Source organism: Gymnoscopelus microlampas (assembly GCF_963454915.1).
Source record: "Gymnoscopelus microlampas genome assembly, chromosome: 18".
NCBI classification, from domain to species: Eukaryota; Metazoa; Chordata; class Actinopteri; order Myctophiformes; family Myctophidae; genus Gymnoscopelus; species Gymnoscopelus microlampas.
Genome location: NC_139955.1, coordinates 5595887 through 5618153, shown reverse-complemented (window position 1 = coordinate 5618153; position 22267 = coordinate 5595887). Strand labels below are relative to the sequence as shown.

Below are 22267 nucleotides of genomic sequence, written 5' to 3'. Positions count from 1 at the left end.
TTATATGTGCAGTGTTTCTTTGCCTTGAGACACACACACACACACACACACACACACACACACACGCACACGCACACGCACACAATCATACACACGTTGCTGGCAGACCAGGCTTTCTATTATGCAGTCATTTTCCACTGACAGTGTTATATTGTTACCTTAGAGGCTGAGGCGACCTTTAAACATTATACTGATTTACATAGTGTGTGTGTATGTATGTGTATATATAAACTGTTACTTTTCAGGAAATGGAAAAAATAAACTGTGCGCCTCGATGCGACGCCGGCGTTAATGTGAGCTTGCAGATCGATAATTTTTTTCACTTTTGTGTGATACATAGTGTAGTATGACGAAGTAGGCCATTGATTTACGGAAAAAACGTGTGCGTGTGTGTGTTAAACCTGCATTGAGCGCAACAATCATTTCTCACCTGCCAGCACACGTTCCTTACCTGGCCGTTTCACTGGCAGGCATCAGATAGAACAAAACAGAATGTTCCCGTTGGACGCATGTCAACAAACACTTTTCCTTCTACCAAAACGAGGCCGAACGGATGCAGAAACGTATTAATATGATGACGAAGGCCAAACACAAACCAGTCTTTTTCTTTTTTGGGGGGGGGTGTTGAGTTACAGGAATGTCAGTGTGGATGGGGGACAAGGCTCAGGACTTTGAATGTCAGAAGGCGACAGCAGTAGTGTCATTGAATCAAATCATCAGCCCGATCAATAGCCGATCAATGCAATTTCCCCCCTATTTTTTGCTAATTAAATCAGTTTTCAGATTCTCCACTCTGGGGACCACTGGATTAAATCAACTAATCGAATTGGTCTACAAATTCCTATGATTCGACTAAGAAAAACATGTCTTTTAGTCTAGGACGGCAACCCTACAAATAATTTTTGTTTTTGTGTGCCTGTGATATATCCCGCCTTAATCATCAGCTAGTGCAGACCGCCAGTTTGCTCACGATCTAGGTACATTTACACGTCTTTATTACTTTCCTTCCTGTCATAGAAACATGACTCGCGTGTTTTCTTTAACTGTGTGAAAGCCCTTCCGGTTCCCTCTTTGTCTCACATGCCGTCATATAGCGTTCAGGACAGTCTGGTAGCCTGGGGGAGAGGGTGTAGACGGGGGTCAATGATGTCATAAGCAGACGGTAAACGAGTGATTTGTGGCTAATATATACCTTAGTGTTTTCCGGAACCAGTAGCCTCTCTCTCGCTTCGGGGCATGGGAGCCATAAACCTGTGACTCACGTTGTTGCTTGAAGTTTTTCCTCACCGCTTTATTCCCGTGCTGTCTGCTCTGCCATTCCCTGCGCTGTCTGCACCGGGGCGGCCGTAGCCGAGTGGTGTAGAGCGGCAGGTCTGACTGGTAATCAGAAGGTCACCGGTTCAACCCCCTGTCTTCTGTCTCGAAGCCTCCTGAGCAAGACACTTGACTAATAATAGGCTCTATTCACAGCAGCCATATTATGAAGACATTCACAGGTGGTCAATGATACTAATGAAGGCTCTGTTCCATTCTGGTCAAACAGAGTCAGGGTGCTGATATTGTGCATGTTGGCTCACTGGAAACACTCTGTTACACCAGTGGGTCTACAGTTGGGGTCCAGGGACCCTCGTGGGCTTCCAAATGGCCCCTTACAGGTGTGTAACTCTGAGAGTGTACAAATGGAACCAAATGGACCCTTAAGGGTCCATTTGTTTCCATTTGTACACTCAAGAGTTATGGGGGTCGTGGAAACCACTGTGCTACACTAAATGGAACAGAGCCTTCATTAGTATCATTGGTAACACCTGTGAAGGAAGTGATAATATGGCTGCTGTGCATAGAGCCTATTGCTCCCCCCCCCCCCCCGAGTGCTCATAATTAGCCATCTGAGCAGCCATCAGCTGGGTGAAGTTGACACTGAATTCCCCCCCCCCCCCCCCCCCCCTGTGGGACTAACAAAGGGTCTCCCCTCTGCCTCTCTCCGCTGTCGGCTCTGCTCTCACCTGTCATAAAGGAACCGGGGCGAGTGAATCACAGCAGGCATACTGCCGGATTGAAACGAGCCATCCAGGGGATGTAAAAGCTCAAAGACATACTGTGCCCCCCCCCTCACTGGTAGTAAGACGGGCTGTGCCGGCGGCAGGCTCGGGACAGGCGGCATGGAGGGGCTTACAGCACATCCATTTCATGGGTGGTCTTTTACTGACGTAAAGCCGTCAGATAAGCATCTCCCCCTCATACAGTCACTTTAAAGGGATTACGCAATAAAGAACCCCCCGACGAGGACTGACAGGACAAAAGGCTCCGTTTTGAACGCTTGAGCGGCAAAGCGACCACGACGCCCGTATGCTCCATGATGTGTCTTTTAGCGTTTGATTTGTTGGGATGAGGTAACGTTTTGAGATGGGATGATTTAAAAGGGAGGATTACAGTTGTTTGGTTTATTTGTGGGTTTTGGTCAGCCCAAGGCCCAGTTTTTTTAGTGCGCTTTAATAAATGATATATCTGAGCATTTATCTTGCAGATCGGGGGATTTTCTGTTCTTCTGTTATTGGTTTAGGAAAAGAGTGTGTGGATTGTTTTAATAATAAAAAAAAGATATATATATATATATAAACCAAACCACACACACTCTGGCTCTAGCTGCGAGTGCTAACTATGTGTTTGATGGATGTCCCTCGGCCATAGCTTCCGTCTGGCTCTTCTGGTGTCTTGTTCTACCGGGTGCATGAGCGGGCGAGGACATTAGGCCCTCGTGTTCTTCTGTGAACACTATTTCCTTCCTCCTCCCCGCTCCGCTCTGCTCTGCTCTGCGGGCCTGGGGAGAGCGCAGCTTTCTCTGCATTCCAGGGATTCTTCTCATATCCATCTTTCGAGTGCCAACAGACCGGCCCATTGTCTCGTGTCGTCGCCGTCAGGCGGTAAACCTTGTATGTCCAAAAAAAACAAACATTCACTTGTCAGGAAATGGGGGGGGGTCCGCTGTAGTTATTGTTAAGTCACAAGCTCTTCTTAATACTTTTCATTGTTTGCAGTTTTGGGCACTTTCTTTTTTTTTTTTTTGCGTTTTTTTGCGTGTTATTTAGAAAACATTTTTTTAATCGGCCTCAGGTCTTAAGGGGTTAATTTATGAAAAACGAAAAGGTGAAATATGGAGATGCAAGGTTTCCAGCCCAACATTGATGACGTGCTTCGACATCCAACATGTCCACCAGCCCTTCATTTCCTCTGCCAGATGACGGCTTCCTCCAGCGTCGGAGGAATACTTTCCCAGTGAAATCAGTGGAGTTGCGCGACCCTCTCTATCAAGTCCAGCTTGGAGTATAAACCCTCCTCCCCCCGGCGGATAAGTGTGTCTATCTCTCTGTCTGTCTCTCTAGCCGATCTGCTGGCGTTGTGGTCGTATAAACATGGCGATAGCGTTGCTCCGAGCCCTTGGGGAGCCATCTGCTTCATATCAACAAACACATGCCGCTCTGCTGGACTCAAACGTTGCGCGCAGAGGAAATTACACATGAAGTCACGTTAATAAGCATAGTGGTGGTGAGCTTTATGAATGTCTCTCCTAGTGCCACAGCTGGATGGGGCCTGAAATCCTTGCTGTGGGTGCGGCTGGCCTTTTAAACTAGACTGTCTGTTGATTGCACACACACACACACACACACACACACACACACACACACACATACACATACACATACACATACACATACACATACACATACACACACACACACACACACATTTTGTATTTTCTATATTTGCGAGACATAAACGTTTTGGGACAGCAATTTTATTTTGCCGTTTTCAACCCCAACCCTGAAGCCGTAAATAGCCAATCTACGAGCTCACAACGCTGTGTCGCATTGTGAGCTTGTAGATCGGCAATTTGCTGCATTTGCTGTGCATGACGAGCATAAATCAGGCAAATTGTCCTCACAATGTCATGTTTATCAAATTCCACTTTACTTGTGAGGATATTGGGCCTTCACAAGTATAGTTACACACACGCACACGCACACGCACACGCACACACGCGCACACTCAACTCAACAGTAAAAGTAGACTTGTTACAGGGGTCTGAATTAATAATTCAAGACCGCCTGATAGATAAGCCCACAGAGGGAGTTTGTGCCATGGCTGTTTAAAGCTGTGACTGCCTCCTGTTTGTTGCCGGCCGGCAGCTCCAGCAGCAGCACTGTCTTTAAGGTGAGTTAGTGCTACTGTTAGGTGTTCTTCTCAGTGAGGCCATTAGCGGCCGGTCGGACCCCGCGGCTGCAGGTTTGGCTTTCCATTTCTCGGAGGGATATTTCTGGCCTCGCATCAGCTGTGCCGTTGAGACTGATGTAAGGTCAGGCTTGTCTCTCAGCAGCCTCCAAATAGCCGTGGAAAGAATAAAAAGTGGCCCGTTAACGGGAGTTAAACGGGCGAGTGCATGCACAGGCTGCTGGGGATAAGCTCTCTTGTTATTGGTCCAGTTTATTGGTCTAGTAGACCAATAACAGGGAAGAGTCTAGAACGCAGAGCAGCGGTTCCCCCAACCCGTGGGCTGTGGACCACTGGTTGGCGGTGAGGATATTTTAAGTGGGGCCGCCCAAATAATTGACAAAACACTAAGATTTGAATCATAATCGAACGTTAAGGTTTCTTTAAAACCTTTTTAAAAATTAGTTTTCACTGTGATACCGATTAAAACAGGGAATTAAAGTATAGACTACTACAGCAGTTCCATTGATCCAAGCCGGAAAACACAATCGATTGATTGATCGTTTACACTAACCTATTAAGACCGGGAAACGCATCTGTGTACATTTTAAGATTTCTTTGGCTATTAAAAAATAGCAGATATACAAGCTTGTAGATCTGCCATTTCTTTTAACAGATATGAGCTTGCAGATCTGCTTTTTTTTTTGTTTTAATCCTGAATAGCGCGGCACTCTGATTTTTCAAGATATTTTTTGAATAGCCAAAGAAATCAGAGACAGATGCGTTTCCCGGTCTCACTGGGTTAAACATGCACTGAAAATGCATGCGGCCCACCCGCCTGACCACCTGCCGTGTTAAGTGGTCAGATGGGTGGACAAATGCGGCCTAGCCTAGCAGGAGCCTGACAGCAGGCCTACCTGTAGGGTCAACCCAGGGAAGCACTTGAAAGATGTGAATTTGAAACCCCGCAGTTGGAAAAGGTTGGCGAGTGCTTTGAAATACTATAGCACACAAAAATATCTCTCTCTCTCTCTCTCTCTTCCCCCTGAGACAGTGGTGGAAAGTAACTAAGTACATTTACTCAAGTACAATTCTTCTGAGGTACTTTTACTTTACTTGAGTATTTCCATTTCATACTTTATACTTCAACTGCACTACATCTCAGTGGCAGATGTCGTACTTTTTACTCCACTACAATTACTTGACACATAGTTACATGTTGCTTTGCAGATTGAAGATTATTGATACGAAACCTACGGTACATCAAACACTTAAGCCCTATGTTAAACGTTGGCTGTTCAAGAATAGATCTGAGCTCGGCTATTTTTCTAAAAAAGATTTTAGTACTTCTACTCGCGTACAATTTTAAATAGCCTGCCCCACGGGGCTTTTACTTGTAACAGAGTATTTTTTACACTGGGTATTGCTTAAAAAACAACAACAAGAATCAGAGTACTGACTTCTACCACGGCTTTGAGAAGCCTGCTTGCTGTGCTGTGCTGCACTGCACTGCACTTGCTCCGGAAATTAGACCGCTAGATTTTTGGACTAACCCCTCAATTATGGCGAGCATCAATCAGATAAAATGATGTCGCGCCATAAAAGCTGTCCACAGATGTTGTCCGACGGAGTGATCTGCAGCGATAACTCACTCTGAACCGCTCACGGTTCACAGTGATGTACGATGCAGATGTTGCTAGTTTGTTAGCTCGCAACAAAGACGGATGGCACGTATTAAAAAGTCATTTTTATAGTTTTTTTTGGGGGGGGGGGGGGGGGGGCATCGCTGCCGTGTGTCGCGCTGCGTGCGCGAAGTCCCCGGGTCGTCGCATGTTTTCCGATGTCCTTCGGCATATTGACAAACTGCGTCGGGTGGGAGGGGGGGTGTAGGGTTTCTGTCCCCCGTCCCCCCCCAAATGTCTGAGCACAGCAACATTACTGCTGCCTTCTCAAGTGAGTGAACAGCTGCTCCACTGAACCCGAGCCAAGAGCACAGGTGTCTATGTCCATCAACACGCACGCACACACACACACACGCGCATGTTTGTACTTACTATACTCGTGAGGACGGCAAGCTTCTAGGACTACAATTTTATGAAGCCATTTTTACGTTGTTTGTTTGTTGCGCACAACTACCGGTATGTATAAATCATGCAAAACTCCAACCCTAACCCCAACCTCCATATGTCTAATGCTAATCCTAAACTGTATGTTTTCCTAATTGTTAGCCTAACTCCCCTAAGCTTAACCATAAAACAAAACAACCATTTCCCTTGTGAGAAGCAGGAAAGTGGTCCTCACAAGTATAGTTATACACACACACACACACACACACACACACACACACACACACACACACACACACACACACACACACACACACACACACACACACACACACACACACACACACACACACACACACACACACACACAACTTGGGGGGGGGGGGCAATACACACACAAATGCACAGTCCATGTCCTCTACCTTTTCTCTTGATATTACCTTATCATTAGTGGAATCACACTGGCATCCGGGACCTGGAATGTTTTTTTCTCCCTGTCGGGGCCACTCTCTTGACTCGAGTGGCCCTCTCTCTGCGTGTGTGCGCGTGTGTGTGTGTGTGTGTGTGTGTGTGCGCGCGCGCTGTGTGTGTGTGTGGGGTCGTGCACATCCGTCTCCTCTTCCCATTGAACACTTATGTGGCTGGCAGGCAGCCAGTGGCGGACAAAGTACTCAACCCCAGTACTTGAGTGAGAGTATAGATACTCCTGGTCAAATATGACTCCACCACAAGTGGAAGTTGCTCAGTCAACCTCGAGTTAAAGTACTGGAGTACTTGGTATTCAAAATGACAAAGTACTTTTTTGATATCAATGCATTGCTGTATTAAGATTTAGACATTTTCCCCAAAACAGACTTTCAAGACATTTTCAAAAGATCTCAATAAGTGAAAATAGCAGATCTAGAAGATCACAACCTTTGCGGCACGTTGTCAGCTTGTAGATCTCCTAGTTTCACTATATTTGAAATAGAGCTCAAGTGGTTAATTCATAATGTGCATTTTTATGTTTATGTTTATTCAGCTTTCAGCATGATCACAGATGTTTAAAAAGACAGGTGCCATTAAAAACACTGAATTATTTTGCTGATTACAATACAAAACTTCAAATCTGTTTTATTTCCAGATACGACATCGCGATACTCAGGCCGTCGTATTGAGTTATTACTTCTTTCTTTTTTTGATACAGGCTTTATGAAAAAACATTCAAAGAATCTATCAGTGATCTGCAGCTACTCAGTCAGGGGTATATATAAACTGAATGTTTGATGTTTTAATGTCCTTGAGCTCCATATGTCGCAATATATAGCAATATGTATCGTATCGCAATATGTATCATATCGCAATATATCACAATATATCACAATATATCGCATTATGTATCGTATCGCAATATATCGTGATATAATCGTATCGTGACCCAAGTATCGTGATACGTATCGTATCGCGAGGTTCTTGCCAATACCCATCCCTACGCTGTAGTATGATCAAGTATGGCGTTCATTCACCAAAAATAAAACACAAAAAGTTAAAATTATGGGGATCACAGGTTTCTGCCTGACAGCGACGCTTTGAAATGTAGTGGAGTCAAAGTCATACACTAAGTATCCAAAAATACCAACACTCAAGTTAAGTACAGATAAAAAAAAGTACTTCAGTACAGTACTTGAGTAAATGTACCTCGGTTCCTTACTGTCCACCAGCGCTGGCATCAGGCCAGACTGTGCCTCTCTCTCTCTCTCTCTCTCTCTGTGTGTGACGCACGCAGCGTCTGGAGGCCGGAGTTGTTTTTCTCCAGTCCAGGCTGTTTGAAGAGCACTTTGAAGTGCTTGTACCCCACTGCAGGAACGATGACTTCTTAACCCTCCTAATTGCTTCCAGTGAGTGTGAATCAAAGGCAATTAAAAGTGATGTTTGAACTTGGCTCCAGAACAAATGTGGGTTTTTGTAAGTCTGCGGAATGCACAAGCCGTCCCCGATTGCTTTTAAAAAAAAAACATTTAACATGTTTTGATTCTCTCTGTATAGAGCATAGTTTCGGGGCAAGGGAAAGGTAGGGGAGGCGTAGAACAGTGCGTCTTTTGTGTGTATTTTCACCCCGTTCTGCCCTTGCGTTCCACACCGTAGCCCATTAACTCGCTCTTCACGTTAGTATTTGTCTTTTAATGTTGCCGGAATCAAAGCAAGCGATCACCCAATAGCTTAGCGGGAACATGCCAGAAGGCTATTGATTGAAGCCTTGTGTCCTGTGGGCCTTTTGATGAGCTCACGCTCGCAGGCATCCATGACATCAGAGAGTAATCCTGATAGGCTTTCTCTTCTTTCTTTCTTTTTTTTTTTTTGTGCCAGAAATCCTGGCGCTCATGCCATAGCGCACTGCACACACTTATCTGATGTTGAACACTTTGTACTTCAGTTATCTGAGACTCTGACACAGGTCTTGAGTTTCTTTAAGCCTTTAGGGACCCGCTGACGAAAGTCCTTACTAAACACGTTTTGGCATCTTCACTGTGTGTGTGTGTGTGTGTGTGTGTGTGGTAATACCAACAGATCCAAGAGGGCAATATTAATCCTGTATTGATGGCGTGTGACATGTTCCTGATTATGATCACACTCTTTGAGTTGAAGTTCATCGTATTGAAAATACAATGAAATGCTTCTGCTCTCTCAGCCTTAGATGAGTAGTTCACCCCCAAAATGACTATTTTTCTATCAATTACTCACGCTATGAAGCCTTGGGGGCCAAGCTTAACAACAGTAAAACTATATATAAGCAAAAACAACTCTCACACCGTAATGTGTTGGATATTATTGGATGTTATTTTTTGTTAAGCTTGGCCCCTTATTTACTTCAATTAATCAAATATTGGAATGTTGGATCAGGAATGGGACAAAAAAAACAAAGAAAATCTCTATGAATTCAAGGCCTTCATATGGTGAGTCATTGATATAGATCAGCTATTTCTGTTGCACAATACCCATGTGCATCTAAGTATAAACTCAGGCATTATTATTACTCATAGCTTGGACTCCGCAGTCAGTCAGCGTTGCCAGATTCTGTGAGAGAAACAAGCAACCAGGTCTGGGAAAAACCAGCCCAAAAGAAGCGACTATGGGCCCCACGAGCAAATTAACATATACATCAGCTATTTGAAAATAGCAGATCTACAAGCTCACAGCGCGTTGCGATGCGACGCGTTGTGAGCTTGTAGATCGGCTATTTTCAAATAAAATCTTGCGGTCAAATTATAATAAGCAGATCTGGCAACCCTGTCTGCAGTCTGCATGATGGCCCAAGGCAGCAGAGGAGGTGTCACTCTTCGTTAATGACTTGATGATGATGACTATGATGTCACTTATTGGCTAACGGCGTACCTGTCTGGACGAGTTACGCGGCATATCTGCCAGTAAATGATGCAAACATTGCTAACAACAAAGGTCACCCGCCCTCCGTGTCTGTCGCGAGTCCAAGTTCATGTTTAGAATTACTGTACTATACATGTGTGCTACATCATGGGCTTGTGCAACGGGTGACATCATAGGGAGAGGTAACTTAATAAATCTTTGTCCCGACAGTGTTAAATTAAATGATCGTCGTCGATGTCTCTGGTGGGAAACCTTGTACGTCCAAAAGCGTTATGCTTTTCAGGAAATGTAAAAAAGAAACCGGAGTTTAATGGATCCGATGTGGTTATTATTTAGTCACAAGCTCTTGTTGATACTTTTCATTGGTTCCAATATTCATAAAAACCCTCAGTCACACTTAAAACCGGGAAAGCATCTGTGTCGTTTTAGATTTTACCGTTGGCAGATATTCACCTTATTCCCGGCCACGCCCACCACATCCGGTCTAACGTAGGGGGTGGGGAGGGTGGGGAGTCCCATTGCCGATCCGAGTGTGAAACATATCGATGCGTTTCCGGCGTACTTGCTTTACACATATCAGTAGATGGCGCTAATACAACGTTCACGAATGCCAACCACCATAAAACTCCAAGAAGAAGACCTGTGCCGTGTTGCGGGAGCGTATATACAGTCTACGACAGTGTTTTGCCACACACTGAGCGTATATATATATATATATATATATATATATATATATATATATATATATATATATATAGTGTCAGTCTACGACAGTGTTTTTCCATGCACATACGCTCGGGTGCGTGGCAAAACACTGTTGTAGACTGTATATACGCCGCCTTCCTTGTCTTTAAAGGCGGTTGGCAACCATCTCATTAAGGTGCATTACCGCCAGCTGCTGCTCTGGGCTGGCCCGGCTGGGGCCGCAGCCGGAAGTGAGAAGATATTGAATGAAGCAGCACACAGGGAAAAACTCAATGGCGCCCCCTGTTGGAGGCAATGTCGGCGCCCTGGAGAATTCCAGGAATAAGATGAATATGAGCTCACTTTGTGCCGCGCTGCGAGTTTGTACATCTGCTATATTTGGACATTTATTTGAAAAATATTGAAAGAAATACTGGTTTTGAAGGCATTTGTAGAAGGTCTTAATGAGTTAACTACTTTCACTTTCGGAATGTTTCAAAAGTAGCTAAAATAGCCGCTCTATTTTAGCTACTTTTGCGTGACACTCTTATATGACGAAGTAGGGCGTTTACTTACGACAAAAAAAACAACATACAAAGTTGACACCTGGAGATATGAGGTTTCTGCTCGCCAGCGACGATGTCCCGGCTGCGTTGGGGGGGCCCAGACATCGTGTCTCCTCTTAACCGATTATTAACAGCGTAACTCGTGCAGCGAACGCGGATGACCCTGGCTCTTGTGAACACAGTCGATGGCTGATTGCTGCGAATAGGCCACGGAGGTGAACTCCGTAGAGATAAGTGTGAGATAATGCTTGTTGACATAGCTGATGTTTGAACTGTGAAATATTTTTGCAATTTATAATTTATTTGACAGAATTACGACTTCCCACCCAGTGATGATGGAAGGCAAAGTTTGGAGGGAAAAAAAACCACAGTACTGTACATAGTGTGAGATCGTTAACTCTTTAAGACCGGGAACACGTCTGTGTGTCATTTTTAGCAGATATACAAGCTCATAGCTCGGCACTCGGTGCCGCGCTATGAGCTTGTAGATCTGCTATTTTTTTTTAATCATGAAAAGTTGTGCAAATATTTGAATTTTTTCTTTTTTTTTTGCAGACATTTGTAACTCAAATCTTTGCTTCTGGGGGTTCCTGGAACTAAATATTTTACAAATGTTCGCTTCAAAAAATATATAATCCAAGATTTTGCCACGAATTTTCACGAATTTTCAAAAATAGCAGATCCAATCCAATCCAAGTTCACAAACCTGCCTACCAATGACATCATCGGCAGGCAGCTGTGGTCATTTCAAACTAAAAGTAACATTTTAAGGATGCAATAACAACGGTTTCTATTTTAGCATGCTGTCTTTCCAGGACCTATTACTGTAATTATTATATCCATTATGGTAGCTTGGAATCCACATTGATGATGCCATTGGTAGGCATGTTTCTGAACTGAAATGGTGCCATCTTTTTATGAGCATTCTTGAGGACCAATTATATGAAGATAAGGTTGACAATGGGTGAAGTGCTCCGTTTGTGAGTCCTTCTCGCATGTCTTACTGTAAGCCTAGAAAACATTGCGATCAAATGAAAATGAAACTATTTAACATTTCTGTGTGCAGCTGTTCTGAAAGACAGATGGTGGCAGGAAAAACATCTGTGTGATTTCATGGGTAGTGAATGTTGACTTCAAGTATCAACACGTGGATGTAGAAACGGCACTAGACGAGCAGGTGTCTCTATCCTTGTGGATTCTTTATGGATGTGGTGTTGTATGGCTGGCAATTAACCGAAAATAATAATAACGACAATTTCTCCAAGCAAGTAGTCCCGAAACTGCCAGCACAAACCAGGAAGTTGCTGTGCAAATGAATTGAACCTATTAAAGCCGGGAAAGCACGCTATGAGCTTGTAGATCTCCTATTTTTGAAAAATCTTGAAAATATGTGGAAATCTTTTTAATATACCGTAAATTTCGGACTATAAGCCGCAACTTTTTTTCCCATTTTTCGACCCTGCAGCTTATATAACGGTGCAGCTTATCTATGGATTTTTATAGCTAACGGCCACTAGGGGACCTCCTAAATCTAGGGATTTTACACCCACGGCCTATAGTCCAGTGCGGCTTATATATGTACAAATCATTCAATTTAGCTGCTGCGGCTTATATTCAGGTGCGGCTTATAGTGCGAAAATTACGGTATATATTTTTGGAAGCGAACATTTTAAACTCAAATCTTTGCTCCTGGGGGTCCCTGGATCAAGATATTTTGAGATGGGGCGCCGTTGCCAAATGCATATAATTTTGGGGGTCCTTGACACGAAAAAGCTTGAGCACCACTGATATATAGCAACATACGTTTTTCAGGAAACCGTTAGGATTTAGAAGACATTAGTAGAATCGGCTTCAGGTCTTAATGGGTTAAGGTACAGAGTGCACCAAGCGGTACGCGTCAAGATATCTGTCTTGTTTTAAAGTGATTTGTAGTAGCCTCGCGTAGCCAGACTACATCACTGCGTGGATATGTGTCTGGTGCTTCTATGAGGACGTTTTTTTTTCAAGGGGCGGGATCAAAACAATGGCTCTGGACGCAATTGGTTAGACCTACAACCAACTACCAATTACAGTCTCCCATATTTGAATACTGGGCCCTGATTGGTCACCCCAGACTTCGGGAGCAGGAAATGGATGCCAGACCCAAATCGCCGAGGGCAATTTTATTTTTGCAGATTCGTCTGGTCCCAGGCTAGATTTGTAGAACCTTGCACAAACACGGGGACAAAAAGGAGCACTCTTCTTACCGTGCCATATGAAAGACAAAATCATGGACGTTGAAGCACGGTGAATATTGTATACAAGACGTTGGGCGCGGCGATGCTGATACATGTTGTTTATCAAGGATGTTACCATGGGATCAGAAATGGAATACAGGGATTTTGTTTATCCCACAGTAACTTACACACATGAGCTCGTATTGTCAATGTTGTTCCTCTAATGCAGTGGTTCTCAAACTTTTTCATGTCAAGGACCCCCAAATGGACACTTATTAGCCCGCGGACCCCCATTTGAAAAGATAAGCCAGGGACCCCCATAAGAGAAGATTTTTACGGCTCTAGCAGTGATTCTCAATCATTTTAATTTCAAGGACCCCCAGTTTGACATGTATTAGGGCTACGGACCCCCATTTAATGGCATTTCTATCTCTGGGACCCCAATTCATATTGTAAAATCAATGTTAATTTAACTCTGAGAGTGTACAAATGGAACCAAATGGACCCGTTAGGGTCCATTTGGTTCCATTTGTACACTCTCAGAGTTACAGACCCATAAGGGGCCATTTGGTTCCTATCCATCATTTAGCTGGGGACCCCCTGGAACCTTCTCAAGTACCCCTGGGGGTCCCCGGACCCCACTTTGAGAACCAATGCTCTAATGCTCCGTGTCTCCTCTCTCCAGCTCACCCCCGGTGGGAAGGCGGCTCAGGCGGGCGTAGGCGTGGGCGACTGGGTGGTGTCCATCGCCGACAGCAACGCGGAGGACATGACCCACGTGGAGGCGCAGAACAAAATCAGAGCAGCGACAGATTCCCTCACCCTCACCCTCAGCAAGTAAGTGTTGCCCACCTTCCACCACACCATGCCACGTCAGGGGCCCCCCCCCCGGGGGCCCACAAGCACACCGTTACTGCAATCCGCACCAAACTGTTCAGGGGGACTGGCATGAGAATAATCGCACAAAAAAACAAAAACGCATTATGTGCCACTTCAGCGGTGTTACAGCAGTGTTTAATAGACCTGGAACGCATCGGTGTCACTTTAGATTTCTTTGGCTATTCAAAAATAGCAGATATACAAGCTCATAGCGCGGCACCGAGTGCCGCGCTATGAGCTTGTAGATCTGCTATTTTTGAAAAATCTTGGAAAAAAATGTTTTAGATTATTTTCCAAAAACTGTAATGATTTAGATTTTTTTTAAGAATCGCCTCAGGTCTTAATGGGTTAACACTTCAAATGGCCATAACTCGGTGATCCTTGCTCTGATCAGCGCAATATGGGACTAGATGTGAAGACCGCGTAGTGGCCTGAAAATCTAGTTTGTAAATCCCACAGACACTTTCACAACATTTTCAGAAGAAGCAAAAAAAAAAAGCTGATCTACAAGCTTGCAAAGACCGGCAATTTTTGATAAACCACTTAAGGGGAATACCACAAATTTTCAACATTGAACCATGTCATAATATACCTTAGAGCTGCTGTGTGGAAATAAGAAAAAGGTCCCCCTCCCTTCTATGTCACCTAGAACTGTAGAATTGATTGTTGGGGTCATGTGATCAGTGACATATGGAAGGTGTTCTCTGCGAGCTTATAGCTCGGCTAGTTTCACTATATTATAATTATTATCAGTGGGAACGCAGCTCCTTCCCATTGAAAATTAATTAATTAGCTCGATTAACTATTGCAGCCCTATTTTTAAACATCTGGTAGTTTTCTGTACATTGTCACCAAGCGAAGACACCCTTACATACGGCAAGGCAGGGGTTGGTGGGCTCAGTGGTGATTTACCAGCAGAGATCCATGCCAGTCTTACCAGCAGTCTTTGCCAGCCTCTCTCTGGTGCGTTGCCAGCAGGCCGTTGCATTGGGCTTTGTTCCGTTTAACCCATTAAGACCTGAGGCGATTCTTAAAGAGGTGGTGCCATGGTTTTGCACTTTTTCTGTTTTCCATGTGTCTATGAGGTTGATAGAACTTCATTAAGCCCCCTGGTGGTGTTTTTATGGTGTTTTATGTCTTCTCTTGACTATTTTGAGTTTCTACCTGGAGGCTGAAACCTTGAGGGTCAAACGTGCCAATAGAGAAACAGCCCTTTAGTGACATAGTAAAAATATACCCTCCCCCTCATTATCATAACACAACAGGTGTGGGCATGAGGAGGAGGAGGAGGGACTAGGACATGTGGGTGGTGCTAAGGTGGTGGAGGAGGTGCTAAGGTGAAAACCAGGTATACTTAATGAACTGGAGGCGTGTCCACATAAAAACATAATTTTAACAATTTCTGTACACTTTTTTGAAAAAAATCTTCCTCCTAGTATAACCATAATACCTGATGATTATGTTTTAGGGGGGGGGGGGATCACTGAAAATCACGGCACCCCGTCTTTAAAAATGTTTTCTAAATCCTAACATTTTTTTGATTTGTTTTTCAAAAATAGCAGATCTACAAGCTCATAGCGAATGAATGCTATGAGCTTGTAGATCTGCTATTTTTGAATAGCCCAAAGAAATCTAAAGTGACACAGATGCGTTCCAGGTCTTAAAGGGTTAAACAGTACAGCGCATTATTCAGCACAGCCAAGACACACTCTCTCACATGATGTCTCTCTATTATAATGCAATCGGAGGCGTTCCTCCTCTCCCCAGTAAATGTAAAACTGTTTGTTGGAAGGGAAAGCCAAGGTAAATCACATTTTCCCCCCAAGTCACTTTAATCAGCGTCAGATAACATTTCCCAGCAGCCCAGTGTGCGCACACAATACCTGCTCACGTACGTACCGTAACGCTGTGCCAGAATATTCCTCGTTGAATTGGTATCTTCTCAAGCCAGAACACAAGCCAAGGAGTTTTAATCAGGAACGTAATTTTTTTTTTTTGCAAAGCTTTTTCAACACACAGTGTCTAATATAAAGAAACTGATTTAAATGCAAAGCTGAAGTGTTTAGTAAAAAGTAGAGTCAGTGATTGTTGCTTTTTAGATGTAAAATCAAAGGTCTTGAGAATGTTTTTTGTCTTTTTACGTTGTGGTTGTGCAAATGGCTAGCCCTGGGTGGGTCTGTCTGTGTGTGTGTGTGTGTGTGTGTGTGTGTGTGTGTGTCTCGCTCTCTCTCTCTGGAGCTAATCTCGGCTGATTAGCGTAGGGCTGGTGAATTAATATTCAATATCGAATATTCCTTGAATATGGGGAAAATATGTATATTCGAATATGAAAATTAATATTCGAATACCTTTTTTTTTAATGTTTATTTGACAGGGACAATACAAAAAACAATGTATCAAGTTATAAAAACAAACAAAATATATGTTTTATTGGATCCGACCACTCGATACATTGTTTTTTGTATTGTTTCTGTCAAAAAAAAAGGAAAATATATATTTTTTTAAATAAATAAAACATTTTTTTTATAACAATAATAATAATAATATCATATCGAATATCATTACTGAGGAAAGTTGACAGCGCTAGATCAGCGCCAACTTTCTTGTGCACACTGCCAGTAGGCCATAGAAGCATCTCCACTATTTTATTTCCCGCGCTTTTTGAAATATTTAAGTCAATGTTATAGTGGAAGTCAACGGGGTCATAGATGACCGACGTCACAGGCTGGGTCACATGAATTCCTGAGATCCATATTGGAGCCACCACGCCGTTCCCATGTGGATCGGGATTCCTGAGATGCACATGATTTACCTAGTTTTTGTAATGCTCAAAATGAGAGCATAATGCGACTGTCAATACGCACAGCTAACTGTTACCGGGAAAGATCACCACTGTGTCATTGTCTGTCATCAGTTTGTTAAAGACGGTCGGACCATAGCGGTGCTCTGGAATGACTAGTCCATTGACTATGTGACTCACAGTCTACTTGACACTACTGCTGACTGTTTACCAAAGCATCCTGTGGTTTTTCCGTTTCTTTTTTTTTAGGAAGCCATTGTTTCCCTTTTAATCTTTTTCGGAGGACCTGAGGACTAGAAACTTTAGATACTGAAACTTGAGCTCTAGATGGGTAATCCAGCACAGTGTTTATATTTTCGTTAAAGTTATGCATGTTTAACCCATTAAGACCTGAGGCGATTCTTTAAAATCTGGAACAGTTTTGGGGAAAAAAATCCAAAACAATTTTTTTTCAAGATTTTACAAAAATAGCAGATCTACAGGCTCATAGCGCGGCACTCGGTGCCGCGCTATGAGCTTGTATAGCTGCTATTTTTGAATAGCCAGAGAAATCTAAAGTGACACAGATGTGTTCCAGGTCTTGATGGGTTTAAACTAAGCATGGGTTGATTTGATAAGTATGGCCAAGAAGTACTCCCTGAAAAAGATTGATTTAAAAATGTATGAAATTCAAATGTCTGTGACTTCTTAACCATGCAATCAGGTTCATAGCCAAGGAGTTTAATCATGTATTAACTAAGGCAGTATTAGTGTTTGGCAGCATAGGTTTGAGAGCTTAATCACGTATTAAGGTAGCATTAGTGTTTGACAGCATAGGTTTTAGTGCCGTTTCTAAAATCTCCTCGGGGTTTTCTCTCAGCTTTCGGGTGGAAACCTTGTACGGCCGTAAACCGTAACTTTTCAGGAAATGGAAAGAGATTTTTCAGAAATTGTGAAAACGGCAGATCTACAAGCTCACAGTGTGTCGCGATTCGGCGCATTGGGAGCTATTTTCACTACTTTTGCTTGACATTCATGTATGATGAAGTAGGGCGTTAAAAAATGACCAAAGAAGCCTAAGAAGTGGAAATTTGGAGATACAAGGTTTCTTCCCGACACACAGCGACGACATTATATCACTGCGTACGTTCGCTGAGTATTTCTTGTTAACACGGACCAGGCCTCTCTCTCTCTCATGCTACGCGCCACGGTCTGTACTCAGATAACAACATATGAAGGATATTATGCAGAATTTGGTGTCGGGTCACGTGACCCCAGGTTCAGACGGGGGGGAGAACAGCACATTTCCCGTATGCCGTGAGTCTCGACATCACAGAACTGCTGACGGTGATGTTACGATTATTATTTTTTCCCCTGCAGAAAGAGGTCATTTATTATACCGCAACCTAAAAGCCCAAAAAAGGAGCGTGTGTGTGTTTCTCCACTCGTTCTCAACATCTGATCCGGGGACCCTTATGGGTCTATTGCTCTGAGAGTGTACACATGGAACCAAATGGATCCTTCCGGGTGCATTTGGTTCTATTTGTACACCCTCAGAGTACCATAAACACCGAGGATTTTTACAGTTTAGATGAGACGCCCGTTGGATACAAAGTCTATCCAAATGGGGGGTCCGTGACCTAATGCATATCAACGCGGGGGTCCTCGAAAATGAACACAGTCGAGAATCACTGACGCACTAAATACCGCAACCTAAATGCCCAAAAAAGGAGTGTGTGTGTACGTGTGTTTATGCAACCCATGAGTGAGACAGCAAATAGACTCATGCTGGAATCCTGTGATGAGTGTTGGGGGAGGAGGAGGAGGAGGGAGAGGCCAGACACAGAGAGGGAGAGAGCTCAGGAGACCATGGGAGAGAGGCTGAGGTCATCATCTCCACTGTGGAATGATGGACCACAATTAAATGGTTTCTCTTTTTGTATGTGAGTCACATGTGATCGCTCACTCGTCTTCATGCTATGCGTCTGTCTGTCTGTCTGTCTGTCTGTCTGTTCATCTCTTTCTGTCTGTCACCGGACTCTGGTGTCTTGAGTGCAATCTGACAGCTGGGTGTAGCATCGGACTGGGCTTTGACTGACAGACAGACAGACAGACAGACAGACAGACAGACAGACATGATTCTAGGATCACAGTAGGCATGAAAAACAAGCCGAGTACAGACACACACACACACACACACACACACACACACACACACACACACACACACACACACACACACACACACACACACACACACACACACACACACACAGTGTGACAAACGAGCAGTCAAATCCACTGGTGTTATGGCCTGGACACACATCATTTTCTTTTCTTTGGCTCTTCTGTGGTACGGGGGAATCCAACACCCAGTTCCATATAAGAAAGTCAATTCCTGTGCGCACGCGCTTATCACCTCTGCATTGATTTATATTAATAAGACAAGGTCTAATAACTGCATTGATGTATTAATAAGACCGGGTCTAATAACGCTGTGGCTTCCCTGTTCCCTCAGTAGTTGGAGGCCAATCTGGAGGGAAAAAAAAGTGTGAAACCTCAACCTTTTTTAATAAATCAATGCAGAGGTGATAAGGTTTTTTTTTTTTAATGGTAGATGGTATTATGCATATTATGCCAAAACTTTAAAATGAGTCCAGCACGAATGCTTTAGTATATTCACATTTAGCATTTCTTCTCCACATATTAAAGTGGGGGGGGAAACGTTTTTCTCGGGCCAACAGTCTGTCGTCATGGTGTTTCATTAGTCTAATGCATCAGCGCCTTCAAACAATTGGCTGTAAACGTGTCCTTCTAGGTTTTGTCTCTGGTGAGTCAACAGTGTAATCTGTTTTGCAAGGGAAATCGCTTACAGTCAGGAAGTTGACAGGGAGTGCACTGCGTATAGGTGTGGCGTCCAGGTCACCTTTGCCAAAACTAACAGTTGGTGCTGTGTGTACGGCCCTTAAGATATGTGCCTGATCCTATCTGTCTGCTTGTCATTGCCAGAGAATGTTATTAATCTGCATGAGAGTGAGTGGATTTTGGAGGAAAAACCTCCGGCTTCAGTTCCCTATAGAACAGTGGTTCTCAAACTATGGGTTTGTATCATTAAACAGCAAAAAAAGAATTGTTTCTGAATTGGTCTGCAAAACATTTCCCTCATAATATGGGGTTGTGCTGTGCCATAAAAAAAGTTTGAGAACCCCTGCTATAGAACAACGCATCTACTCTACACCTTTTTGGAGAATGGAGACGCGATCGAGTTGACCGTCTAAAAATGTCACGCTGCCACAGAAAAAAAGCTAAAATGTGTATCCCCATCAGAGTCATTTGCTCAGCTTGGCTTGAGGGGTTGGGAATTGGAATGCATTTTAAACCATGACATTATAAATGATCAGTTAATTGGTCCTTACTAATGTTCATTAATAGTTTGCGAAATTTCCATCTACTCACTCTGCGTCTCATTGGTGGGCTGTGGACGGTTCAGACATCTGCCTACCAGTGACATCATCAATGGGGGATTCCCAGCTAATAGGAACTATATAGACTTTATCTTCCTGGAAAAGTTAGCATGCTGAAATGGAAGCCAGACATGGCATGTTGGGGAAAAAAAAGTTTGACATCTTGTTTGAAATTTCCAAACCCGCCTACCGATGACGTCACTGGTAGGCAGGTTTCTTTAGACAGAAATGGTGCCATCTTATAATGAGCATTGGTGAGTTCCAATTGAAGATTAAAGAAAATGGTTGAAGTGGTCCTTTAACCACTTGAGCCCCAGCAACCATTTTCTGGGGGGGGGGGAATAGCCGATCGGCTATTTTTGGCTAAGAGATTTGGTGACTAGTCCGGTTCTCTAAAACTCGATGGTTTTTAAGTGGTTTAAGTGTGAATTGTGTTGCTTTTTGAGGTCATGTCTCATCATGTCTCCTCACCAGCAGATCCCATCCTAGGGAGTGGTGTGATTGTTTGGATAGATGTATACAGTACCAGCCCATCAATGGTTACTTGACACCACACATCCAGTGCATGGTTCTTTAGCATGCGGTGCTTCCACTGCCTGTAGTCCTCTGCTCTTTGCAGAGGCCAGCTTTTGTAAACATCACACATTCCGCCTCGGTTTTCCCCAAGACACTCCTTTTTAAACCCCCCCCCTCCCTTCAATCCATCCATTCCATCCCTCCCTCCCTCGTTTCTTTTTCTGTTGTTGTATAAAACAACATCCTATTGCCTTTTTTTTCCTCCTTCTTGTGTTGAAACGAGGGGGCAGTGGTGGGAGAAGTACTCAAGTAAAAATAGCAGCAATGTAATCATGTCAATGCGTTACCATGATCTAATACCATGATGTCAAATTACTCTGTAACGAGTATTCCGAATTTTACTAGAGTAAAAGTAAAAAAGTATTGCCATCAAAATATACTTAAAGTGCCAAAAGATAAAGTAGTCGTTATGCAGAATGGCACATTTCACAGGTTTTTGCGAAAGGTTTTAGAATTTGGCAAAAAAAAACTTTTGAAAATGGCCGATCTACTAGCTCAAGTACAGTACTCGAGTAAAAGTACTTGGCTACTTTCCACCACTGCAAGAGGGTTCATATTATTTGTACTTATCCTGGCCAGTGTTGACCGTTTGTCTTGTGTCCCCGGTGGGAGGAACGCTCTGTAGAGATGAGATGCGGTGGGCTGGTTGTTGTTTTTTTAGAGATGTACCGATACCATTTTTTCCCTTTCCGATACCCATAACTCGCGTATCGGTCGATACAGAGTACCGATCCGATACCAGTGTGTAATTTAAAAAGAATAGAGGACACGTGGTTCTCAAAGTGGGGTCCAGGGACTCTCTGGGTTCCTTGAGGGGGTTCAAATGGACCCTTACAGGTCTGTAACTCAGAGAGTGTACAAATGGAACCAAATGGACCCTTACGGGTCCATTTGGTTCCATTTGTACACTCTCAGAGTTATGGGGGTCCTTGAAATTAAAAAGTTTGAGAACCACTGATCTAGGAATTAAAAAAAATGTAGTGCAGCTACAAGATAGTCAAATAATAATGTAAATGATACAGTAATAGTATAAAACAATAGTGCAACTGAAGCATTCCAAATACAAAATAAATTGATGACTGTAAATGACATATAATCATGTGATAAACTACACGGTATCGGAATGGCACATACTCGCCGATACCAGCATTTTAGGCAGTATCGGCAGCTTTACATATACTGGTGTCGGTATCGGAACAACTCTAGTTGTTGTGGTTCGATGCCGGGTTATCGCCACGGGAAACGGCTTCAGTTTTTATCTATGGTACAGGCCTTTTTTACCGGACGTTGGAATTGCAAAGCGCAGGCCATGGAGTGAAGGGTGAAGAGCTCCACCCCTCTTCATTTATAATCCAGAGGGACACAATAGGTCCATATTTCACCGTTCCGCCGCCGCTGACCTGTCTGGGTGGGATGTGGTTCAGGCGTGCCGATGATGTATGCGACCTTGAGAAGAATGTCCTGGATC

General features: G+C 43.6%; 1 protein-coding gene across 2 annotated transcripts in view; it reads left to right on the top strand.

The window, feature by feature from the left end:
* pdlim7 (PDZ and LIM domain 7) overlaps window positions 1–22267 on the top strand; it is a 74290-nt gene that overhangs the window by 6594 nt on the left and 45429 nt on the right. For both annotated transcript variants that reach the window (XM_084085648.1, XM_084085649.1), the window contains exon 3: window positions 13787–13938. In XM_084085648.1, the coding sequence (XP_083941774.1) occupies window positions 13787–13938 (152 nt within the window). The remainder of the gene's footprint in view (window positions 1–13786; window positions 13939–22267) is intronic.